Source organism: Meriones unguiculatus, chromosome 3, assembly GCF_030254825.1.
Source record: "Meriones unguiculatus strain TT.TT164.6M chromosome 3, Bangor_MerUng_6.1, whole genome shotgun sequence".
Lineage (NCBI taxonomy): Eukaryota > Metazoa > Chordata > Mammalia > Rodentia > Muridae > Meriones > Meriones unguiculatus.
This window is the reverse complement of record NC_083351.1, coordinates 69,550,785-69,562,409: the sequence shown is the minus strand read 5'-3', so window position 1 is coordinate 69,562,409 and position 11,625 is coordinate 69,550,785. Positions and strand designations below refer to the sequence as shown.

Sequence of the window (11,625 nt, the reverse complement as noted above, 5' to 3'; positions counted from 1 at the left end):
GAGAGCAAAACATCACTTCATCCAGTCCTGAGTGGATCCAGTTCTGAGAAGGGGGTGCTAAGCTGGATAAGAAAACTCAGGCTCATAACGGAGCATGAAGATGTTGCCCACCGATGACGATGAAGCTGTGAGCCACATGCCAACAAAAGGGTTAGTGCTAACAACAGGCTTCATCTGTGGAGGGAGGCGGCAGGTTTCCACCACCCCTAAGAGGAATGAGGCCTTCCAGGCAGGGCAGCAGCTCCACCAACAAGGCTGTGGGCTGCCTGCCTGCCACTGACAGGCAGAGATGGGTGACTAAAGGCAACTGTTGTACTCAACTGCAGAGCTGGGCTGAGAGCGCAGCGCAGGAGATACACACTGGGCATGTGCAAGGCACCACAAAAAGGAAAAAGGAGAGGCAGTGCAGAGCTTGAGCACAGATCAGCCATACGGCTGGACATTTATTACAAAAGCTGGTTTTCCTCTCCCTTCCTGTGTTTTGTGTTTTCCCTTTATGTCAGTAAATGAATAGTGAAATGATCAGAAATCTGCAAGATTATATAAGTCCATCAACACATAAAGCAAGAGGGGGAAGAATATTTCCTAACCCAGTGTGAATTAGGTGTTCCTCAAAATTGCACATTTTCCTCCTGTTTGTTTACATAATTTAAAATGTATGTACACAATGACCTTAAAGTACTGATTCATAGAGAATTCACAGTCTCAAAGACATACACTCTACAATCTTCTAAAATGACAGGCTTCAGACCCTAACACTCCACTGACATGATTCAATACATACACGTCACACCCTGGACAAAGAGCCTTTGCCTTTTTTCTAATTCTAGTCTTCTGCTGAGGTAACTCCAGGAGCCTGGCCGTGACAGAGACCAATCTTCCGAGAGGAAGGCTGCACAGCACAGCTTCTCAGCGGGCCTTAACACTTCCAGGCTGTGGACCTGGGGTCGAGCTCCATACTGGAATGTCAGAGATAACTTGCAGTTCTCCTAGGAATCAAATGTGAGTGAAGCCGGAGAACAAGCTGACAACCATTCTAGAGGACGAGGACTTCCAGAAGCCACAGCGCAGTACGCTCCATCCACGGGCTGCAGCACCATCTGGCCTGAGCTCTGCTCTGACGTCTTAATGGTGAGCCACTCCGCAAACATTATCAAAGCATCGCACCGGTCTTCTCAATACAAACTTGCATGATTCTGCCTCCTGCTCACTCAGCTCTTAATTAAGGCTGAAGAACGAGGGTCCAGGACAATACACTGTTTAAGGTTGGAGGGATAAGCTGACAAGCCCCATAAGGATGCTGCCAGGTTCATTTTCGCTTCAGTACATTCACAGATGTAAGAAAAATCATCAGTAACTGCTGTAGTGTACAAAAATAATTCGCCCCTTACTCGCCAGTGTCTGGGGCAGCTGGCAGTGTTGTAGGACACCTGGCAGGCTGAGGTTGCGTAGACAACTTGCACCAGGTCACGTGAGCGAACTGGAGACCAACGGGCCCTCTTGCACTTCCCAATCCACTCTCTCTTGTGGGCACCTCATTCACTCAGTGTGTAAGCCTGTCTCCTTTGCACAAGAGAGACTACTTCCCTCACTATTAGTGGCGAGATAAACAGAATCGTACAACTTGTCTGTGAAGAGAAAAAAGTTTTTAAAATGAAACAACAAACTACTTCTGTTCCAGCATCGTGATTTGAGCATTAGCAATGGATCTGAGCAAACATTCAATTTGACTTCAATTGAGAGAAAACTTTGCCTTTAGTGGATTAGAAAACGACTTTTGAAAATTACAGCTCGAACCACAAACATGTCATGTCACACTTGCTGTGGAGATATAACTGAAGTACGTCACCACCACAAGCAGTGTGTTACTAGAGCGCAGACGAAAGCCGGGCTTCTTGCACACCTGGTTTTCACTGCAGCACCCTGGTGCCTCACACCAGCAGTGATTCCTCCTACTTAGCAGGTCTTTGCCAGCCTTTAGACTTATTTAATGTATTTACTGTGTCTGCGGGGGGGGGGGGAGGGGTGTGTGTGTGAGCATGAGTGTAGATACATGTGCAGGTACACATGCACAGACAGAGTGTGCAGCTGCCACAGCATATATGGAGGTCAGAGGACAACGTGGGGGCGTTGGCTCTGGCCTTCCACCATGTTGGGGCAGGGTCTCTCATTTCTGCTGCTGTGCCGTCACTACAGGCTTCTGGGTGATTTTCCTCTTTCTGCCTTCTTGCAGTAGGATTCTGGGATCACAGATGTGTGCCACCACATCTTGCTTTTAGGAGGTTCTGGGTATCAAGCTTGGGTCACCAGGCTTGTGCAGCTAGGGCTTTTACTGAGCCATCTCCTTTTGTTTGTCTTGCGGAGCTGGGGTCGGTACTCTGGGCCTCAAACATGCTGTATCCCTAGCCCACAAATGGATCCTAGAAGCAACTAGACTTTTAAAGACAAGGTCTTTCAGGCTGGCTCTGAACTCACAATCCCCCTGTCTGCCTCTGTCTCCCAAGTGCTGGTATTACAAGTGTGTCACCAAATCTGAGTCATTAGAAGCTGGAGGAGAGAGCCCTGGGGACTTACTCATGCTGACCTCTCCTGGGGCCTCCTTTGAATGGTTAGAGGACAGCTGCCCAGATGTAGGTGACAGTGGACAATTAGGATGTCTAGTTTCAAGGGCAAGGAAATCTGCAGAGGAGCTCAGTCACCTGTCATGAGCACTGTCCCACCAACAACAGAACAGAATTGTCACACGCCTTTTCAAAAGACCAGAGCCTACTGACTATTTCTCACAAAGCACGAAATCTCAGCCAAGAACCTCTAGCTGAACGACTGTCCCCGCAGAGTGGCATTGCTTTTGGGCGTGCACAGGACAGAGTTAATTAGAGCCTCACTTCTCTGAACACTGTTGCTTTGCTTCAGAATTCCCAAGTCCTGTTTAGCAGCCAGTCAGCAGCCCAGAGGAGCACACTGATTACTGGCTGGTGATGTGTGAGTAAGCCTCTTGCTTCTCTGGAACTGTAAATGGCAACACTCATTAGTCTCTGGCCGGGACGGGCAAGCTCAGGGCTCTTTGGCTCCTTGGGGAAAGAAATGTCTTTTCAGCCTAATCAAACTTTTTTTTTCAAATGTTTTTTCAGCCTAATCAAGACTTTTCACACTAAAGTCTTTAGAAGCAATCAGCGATTTTGTTGGTTTCAAGTAGTGATGAAATCAAATGTTCTAACTTAAGTAAGAAAAGTGGTTAAGGAAAAAAAGCACACACTTACCATGAGAATGAAAAAGTAGAAAACCCACATCCATCCCAGGTGGTCCTGGATCAAGGACACCAGATACTAAAAAAGAGAAAGGAAATTACGATATAATTTTTGTAAGTTAACAAAGTGAGGGCTGGGAACGTGGCTGTTGCCAGCGTATTTAGTTTACATTCACAAAGGCCCGGGTTCGATCTCAGCACCGCGTCGGCTGACCATGGTGGTGCTGCACACCTGTGATCCAGCACTTGGAAGTGGACCATCAGGTCATCCTCTACTACACAGCCACTCTGAGGCCAGCCTGGGCTTCAAGAGACGGACAGAACCCCAGAGGCTTGCAGAGAGCTAGTGCTGAAAGCCCTAGCTGCTCTTACTCATAGCCACCTGTCAGTCAAACTCACGGGAAGCCATGCCCTCTTCTGGAGGGAACAGGCATCACACACGGCACACAATTCCTGCCGGCGAAGCACTCATGCACCTCAGACATAGAGAGACCAGATGAACCAGCGGATGAGATGGGACTACTCAGGAGAGTCCAGAGCTGAGGTCTGAGTAACACCCTGTCGTTACACAGCCCTTCGTCGTGCGTGCTCCCATCAGTCAGCCACTGGACATGTGTGTGGTTTCCACATTCCACAGCTAACATGTTTAAGTTTCAATGGAGACATTAGACATTTGTTCTCATTTCTCTAGTAGACAATGCAGTTTGATCTACCCCCAAACGTGTATCCAAAATGAACTAGGGGTTCTGGCTAGATGACCCAGCAGGTAAGGACAACTTGGCACCAAGTTTGACAACCTGAGCTTGCTCTCCAAAAGCCACACACTAAAAACAGATTGCCTCTGCATGTGTGACAGAGCATAGGTATGCCCCCCTACACATAATCGACAACAACGGTGGATCAAAACAATTCACTTTTTACTTTGGATTGTGGAGACAGGATCCGGCTACGCTCTGGATGGCCTGTCACCACACAGCCCAGGCGGACCTGAACCTCAGAGCAAGCCTGCCGCTTCCTGAGAGCTGAGATTACAGGTGTGCACACCACGCTTAGTTTGCTTTGGTTTGGTTTTTCGAGACAAGGTTTCTCTCTATAGCCCTGGCTGTGCTGGAACTCTCCCTCAAGACTCAGACTCAGATCTTCCTGCCTCTGCCTCCTGCGCGGTAGGACTAAAGGAGAACGCTGCCACCACCCGGCAATGCTCAGTTTAGAACAGTTTTGTTTTCAAAGAGCGCAGAATCTGGCCCAAGGACAGAGATCCAGACTGGCAAGCTGACCATCACATGTAATGGGTATTCTCCCAGAGGCATGTACCAGCTTCGAGGAACCAGGAGGAAAAACCGCAAGTTCTCGAAAAGTCAGGGAAAGTAGAGGCAACAGTCACTTGCGGGAGTCCAGGGAATGGCTGATGGAGTTTTAACCTTCACTCACAGAGCCTGTGAGGTGAATCTTTAAGCAAATTATTCAAAAATCCCCAAGAGGCCAGGCATGGTGGCACACACTTTTAAAGCCAGTACTCAGGAGGCAGAGAAAGGCAGATCACTACCCTAACCCTATCCTGAGTTCAAGGCCAGCCCCATCTACAAATCTGTGAGTTCCAGGACAGCCAGACCATCTGGAAAACAAAACAAAACAAACAAACATCCCTAAGAGAAGGAATGAACATACTAAGAATGATTTACCCTTGACCCACCTGCCTGACTGTGGAAGTCAGACGCGTGGCAACCCATGGTTACCATAGGGATCTAATCGCTGACATGTGAGACACATAGAAATAAAGTCCAAGTAGCCAGGCAGGTAACACAGCTCATAATCCCAGCCCTTGAGAGGTGGATCAGGAACTCAAGGTCATAGTCTACAGAGTAAACGCAAGGTCACCCTGAGCTATGTGAGAAACTGTCTTTATAAAGAAACAAAAACCAAAGTAAAATGTCTGAAATGTCAATTATAATCTAATCACCTAATGGGCTTAGAAAGCGTTAGGGAGGAACAATTTATACTATTCAATGTGAAGGGGCTGGAAAGATGGCTCAGAGGGTAAAGACCCTTGTCACCAAGCCTGAGGTCCTGAGTTCAAGCTCCAGGACCCACACAGTATAAGGAGAGAAGATTCTGCCAGGTTGTCCTGACTCCCACACAGGTACAACTGGGCATGTACACATATACAAACAGATAAATGCATAAAATAATGATTATCCACTCTCCCCTCAGACAGAAAGCCTTCTGAGGGGTGACAGTAGCCCTGCTTGATTTCTACTCCAGAGCAGGCAGAGGCAATTCTCCTATCCTTCTTAAATATTTTATTTATGTTTTTGTCCTTTAATGATACAATCAAATATCCTAAGTGTGTCAACCATTTACTGTAGGGAGCTTTGGAAACCAGGATGTCTCCATGTGCCGGAAGCAATGCCAGGTGAGGCTACAGGGAGAATTGAGCCCCAATGCTGCCCTCAAAGACTCCATGTCTGCAGTGAGCAGGCACTGATAAGCATCTACTGCATGGCTGGATACCATCGGGATGGGCTACTGTCCCTCTCTACTTGCTCCCTCACTGACCACGCATTAGCTGTCACTGATTCACCCCACTAATCAAGCAAACCAGCAAACTTAAGTCATTCTGACTGCTATGGCAGGGCAATCTTAGCCTAGAGGCTCCCCAACATCCACACGGGAAATACGGGTCAACAGGTTCACCTCTGCATGTCTGTAGGCCTCCACAGTTCTGCATCCTAGATGATTTTGTTATAGGACACCCACAGCCACCCTCTGGGATCAGTCCCAGGTGCACAGACGTGGAGAAAAGACTGCTCTCAGTCAGCCACACTATCTACGGCCATGTGAGATGCCTTCCATATTAGGTCCTACCTCTCAGAGGCTGAAAACCTAAGGCTTTCCTTACAGTGGGCCACAGCGTAAGAGCGCCACCTACCGCCAGAGCCAGCAAGTACACACGGTCTCACCTGGCCTACGGCAGCACCAATACTCCCGGTTCCATCAACAATTCCTGTGACAGTCGCCAGGGCCTCGCTGCTCCCTTGGATCAGCTCTTGGCGACCCAAGTCTGCAGAAATGGCTGAGCTAATCATATTGGATGGTCCGCCAATAAAAAACCCTGGAGCCATAAAGAGAATAAGTTCCTGTTAGAATATGATCCACTTCTCCAGCCATTGGCCAGATAAGAAGAAATGTCATCATATCATCCCAATGTCTTGTTTTTTTTTTTTTTTTCCCCCCCAAGACAGGGTTTCTCTGTGTAGCCTTGGCTGTCCTGGACTCACTTTGTAGACCAGGCTGGCCTTGAACTCACAGGGATCTCCTGGCTGTGCTCACCAAAGCTGGGATTACAGGCATGCGCCACCGAGCCCAGCTTCATCCCAATATCTTAATCGGCGTATGGGGATAAATAGAAAATAAAGGACATGCTTCTACATAGTATGTTCAAACCAACTGGTATCCACTTTTCTAAAGCCCCCCCCTTCTTTGTGGTTTTCAAGACAGGGTTTCTCTGTGTAGCCTTGGCTGTCCTGGACTCGCTTTGTAGACTAAGTGGCCTCAAACTCGAGAGTTCCGCCTGTGTCTGCCTCCCTGAGCGCTGGGATCACAGGTGTGTGCCACTGTGCCTTCTTGCGTGAGGGGACACTCTATTTTACAGCACCTAAGAACGACTGCTGAGCGGACAGCCTTCCTCATGGTGCAGGTATGCTCTCCTTAACAGCAAATGGCAGCAGCTTGTCAGGTTCCGGCAGAGCAAAACTCCATTCCCCGAGATCAATCCACACAAGCCAACCAACACATTGCAAAGACAGGGATGAGACAAGTGCTGTTTTAAAGAGACAGGATTCTATCTGCCCCAGCTCTCAGAAGGCCATCTCTCAGGTGGGTGTGGCTCGGCTCTGGTGAACTGAGTCATGCTATTCGAATCAGTCTCACATCTTGTTGGATTAAAAAATAATTTTATAGCCGGGCACAGTTGAGTACCCCTGTAATGCCAGCACTTGGGGAGGCAGAGGCAGGCAATGTCTGTGTGTTCGAGGTCAGCCTGGTTTACAAAGCATGTCCAGGACAGCCAAGGCTATACAGAGAAACCCTGTCTCGAAAAAACAAAAACAAACCACCAAAACCAAACCAAAACAAAAACTTTATTTTTTCTTATAACATGCTCCTTAATTGTACCCAACCATTTTATCTAGTGCTCAGGAAAATACAAACCCAGTTTGGTACAAGAGAAAAAGCTAGCTGCTCTGCACTTCTGTAAGCTGGTGGACGGGATTCCGACATGACACCTTCCTAAGTCACTTTCTGAAGTCAAATCCAGACCTGGGGCCACAATCCAAATGTTTAGGTTACCTCTCCACAGGCACAGCTTCTCCCAGAGAGGGTTGAGGAGTGACCCTCAAGCAGAGGGAGAAGCTGACTAAGGAGACATCTATCACTGGAGCTCTAGCTGTTGAAGGTTTAGTGTAATCCATCTGTGGGAGACAGCTTTCTCTGAACTCCCAGGGAACAGCACGGAGGACAGAGCGGTCTGCCATACCTGTAATGGTCATCAGGAGCGCATTGATGGACTTATTGTTTGGAGAGCCTGTGAGAGAAGACACACCGCAGTGACTGGCAAAGGAGTTGCATGTGCCTCCATCAGCAGTGCTCGGCGGCTGCAGCCCTACACCTCACAATCCCTCCAGAGACAACAAAGATGGACGACTCTCACAGCCCCTTCCAGCTTTTGTCCTGTCTGCCTCTGGCTGCCGCTCAAGCTAATGAGATGTCTAAAAGCCAGAGAAAGACTCTACCATCTTCAGAACACACACACCAAGGCCTACTAATTACCATCTTACCGCTTTTGAAACCTTGTCCCTTTTATGGTTTTATTGGTGCTAATGCTGTCCCTCTGGAGCCGCCCCTCAAACAAAGCAATACACTCCCAAGCAAGCTTTTAAACAGACCCACAAAGGAGGAGAGACGCCAGCTTCCTCCCCACACAAATAAAGCCATGTGATGATCGACAGTTGCCAGGCCCTTGGAGCTGACCACAGACCTCTCCACGGCTGACCACCGACTCCAAGCAAGTGCAAGCGAGTACTCACGACTATACCCCACGAGGGAGCCGACCGCCAGGAACAGGCTAAGGGCCAGCACAGGGGCTCTCCTCTGCAGCACATCGGAGATGAAGCCTTGCAGAGTTCCACCTTTAAGCACAAAGAATGTATCAGTGGAGAACAGCTGTGGCTGAGCTCAGCCATTCGAGGCAGGTTCCTCAGGGGTTAGACACAGCTGGCTCTCCTAAGTCTCCCCACAAAGTGATGGCCCATGGACAGGACACTACAAATCAAGCATTAATTAATATTTGTACTTACTGTTTTCCCTACCAAGTTACAAGGGAACTAATTCCCCGGATTTCCTTCATTTGAATTTAAAGCATGATGAACTGAACCAAGTGAACCTGCCCTCCAGCACCCTGGAGGCTAGAGTGGGTGCCTTTCATTGTGGAGGTTGGGCAGGTCTCAGGGTCTCTATATTACCTTTGGCTCTGGACCTAAGACTACTGATAGCCAAGTTCAAATATAACAGCAGTGTGTCACCTAAAGACCTCCTGTGCACTTCCTGTGTTCAGGGTAGCTTGGTCTTACTGTGGCTCTATGTGTAAACATGGCATAGACAGAGGTGCTAAGGTGGGGCCACAGTGTGTGATCTGTTGGTCTCATTTAAAAGTTTATTATTTCCTTGTTTGTATTTCTGATTATGACACAAAGCCACTGTTACAACCTGTTATAGAACTAAGGTTATAGTACAATTGCTAGGCCAGGGTTCAATCGCCAGCCTGGAAAATAAAATAAAACCCATTGTATACAGCAAGGCAATTGCAAATAAACACACATACACACACACACAAAAGAAAGAGAAAGGAAGAAAGGAAAAAAGAAAGAAAGAGAGAAAGAAAGACAGACAGAAAGAAAGAAAGAAAGAAAGAAAGAAAGATAGATAGAAAGAAAGAAAGATTCTTGCTGTTTTTCCTTCTTCTGGTATCTGATAATCTGTTTATTAAGGTGCTATGTTTGCTTCCTTGGCTGGAGATAGTGGGACAGTGGGAGGAAGCCAAAATGAACGCATTCCCACTCCATCTTGAATCTCTCACAAAATCAGCTTCAAAGCCAAGCCAGCCATGAAAGCATACAAAGGGGCTGCATTTACAGAGATTCCCAAGTGTTCCCAGGACAAAAGAACTGATCCATCAACCAAAGACTAAGAAAAGACAGCCCTATAAATCACAGCCCTGTCCCAGGCTGGTCTTCTTCTATGGACTTTTTGTTCTCAGAGAAGTTTGCGTGCTTACTAGTAGGACAGGTTGGGAGAGACGGCTGTGGAGCAAGCAATAAAACTTCAAATGAAGTGGCATCTCCTAACTGTGAAAGACGACAGGCGACCGACCGTGCAGAAGTTGATGAACACGCGCATACCTATGATGCCTCCAACATCGTACCAAATGGACAGCTTGTCAGCTTCGGCCTCCTTCCACCCGAAGTTGTTACTCAGATAAAAGGGCAACCAGAAGAAGAAGGAGTAATTCACTAGCTTCAGGCAGGCATAGGCCAGTGAATACTGCAAGAAAAACACAACTATCAACAAGCAGCAAACGGCACAGCATGACATCTTCCCTGAGTTTACCCAGGAACCCTGTTCTTTACTGCCATTGGTTTCTTAAAAAAAAAAAAAAAAAAAAAATCACACACACACACACAGAGCTTTTTCTTAAGTATCTCCTGCTCCTTCTCCTGCCATTTCTCTGGTAAAAGCAAGCCAGTGTTTGAAACCCAGAAAGCAATGCACGCTGTACCAACACTTCTTCATTCAGACAAAAGGTCTATGGTATCCATGCTACCTACCAACCAGCATCAGAGACAGGAAAACTGGCCTAGCAGACATCAGCTCGTACTGCAAGCAGCCAGGCTTTTTTGGTTCTCTTCCTACAAGTTAATGTGACTCAGTCACAGACAGAAAGGACCACTTTCATACTAGAGCTTCTAAAAGCCCCACATCCCACAAAGAAGAGCTTCTCTGGTGGGCCGGAAAGGAAGAGCTATGGTCATCACTGGTCTCCTGGCTCTCTTCTGTGTGGTGGTGATGGCTGAGACTGCTCTAGTCAACACATCATTACCAGGAAACCCTGACTATTAGCATCAAAGGAAGGCAGAGGCAGAGGGCTGACTTCAAAGGGCATCTGGCTAGCATTCCTGCCCCCAAGTGCCAGTTATCCCCCAGGTGCCACTTGTTTTAAAGAGCTTCCCTGGCAGGCAGGGCAGCAGTCGCCCTGCAGAGAGCTGAGTCCCAACCTCCAGAGCTGTCTGCCCAGACAGCCTGCTGCAAAGACAAAGGCATGGGGTTAACTAGACTGCCCTTCCACCCTGCCTGCGCCAGGGAACAATGGCTTGGAAAGTACAAAGGAGCCAGAAATGAGTCTCTTGTTTAGCCACAACAAACGGAAGTTCTGTCTCAACCTAAACAACTGCCAGAAAAGTATTTTACTAACTGAAGGACATTATCTTCCTAAGAACAGGCCTAAAGGGGCCAGAGCTTCCCAAACTCCAGCCACTGCCTTTGCCCTCAACAACTACAGTGTGTCACACTGACATCTGACCGACACCTGACTATCTGCTGGAAGGGTTAGTTTTTTAGCAGAGGCACAGGGCAGAAAAGAGCTGCAAGGGACTGAACAGGAAGGCCTACAGACTTGCATCATGAAAACAAGGTGACAAAACCAGATGCTTTGTCAAAACTACACAATGAGCCAGCGTTTAGACCCAGGCGAGGTGTATGTCATCTCCATCCCACGGGAAGGGAACTGAGACACAGTGATGGGTTGGGTAACTTATTCGGGTCTCACAGAAAGTTGGTGGGCAAGCTGCAAACACAGCCTAGCGCTCTTAACTCCACTCCAGTGCTTGGGCACCCAACACAGCAAGACAGACAAACTGCACAGGAGGGGTTTAGTTCACATAGAGGTTCCTGACTGCAAAGTTGTGGAAACACCATGATACATTACCAAGAAACACTTGGAATGATCAGAATTTCCAAATAAGGCAGGTAATGAAGCATTCAAAACCGCCCTTGTTCCACATAAATCCGACAGACTCAAAATGCATAATTAAAAACGTGTTATTTCTGCCTTCATGGCTGCATGCTGGATCAGGGTCAGCATGTTCATGGGCTATGTCTGGCTATGCCCATCTGACCCATGGGGTCAGTAGCTTCTGTGTGACAGGATGAAGTGATTAAGGCTGAGGTGTTTCAGTTCCCCCAAAGCTTTTCACAGCTACCAGGAAAGCTGAGGGCTGCTACACAGGCATCTCAAAAAGTACTAGTAAAATGAAAGCAGCAGCCCC

At 47.8% G+C, this 11,625-nt stretch overlaps 1 protein-coding gene across 3 annotated transcripts in view; it reads right to left on the bottom strand.

The window, feature by feature from the left end:
* Positions 1–412: 412 nt before the first annotated feature.
* The window catches only part of Slc37a3 (solute carrier family 37 member 3), a 37,323-nt gene continuing 26,110 nt past the window's right edge, over positions 413–11,625 (bottom strand). For all 3 annotated transcript variants that reach the window (XM_060380156.1, XM_060380158.1, XM_060380157.1), the window contains exons 10-15: positions 9,703–9,844; positions 8,332–8,433; positions 7,782–7,829; positions 6,208–6,359; positions 3,261–3,326; positions 413–1,628 (exon numbers count right to left, since the gene is read on the bottom strand). In XM_060380156.1, coding sequence (XP_060236139.1) covers positions 1,536–1,628; positions 3,261–3,326; positions 6,208–6,359; positions 7,782–7,829; positions 8,332–8,433; positions 9,703–9,844 — 603 coding nt within the window. In that variant the 3' untranslated portion in view covers positions 413–1,535. The remainder of the gene's footprint in view (positions 1,629–3,260; positions 3,327–6,207; positions 6,360–7,781; positions 7,830–8,331; positions 8,434–9,702; positions 9,845–11,625) is intronic.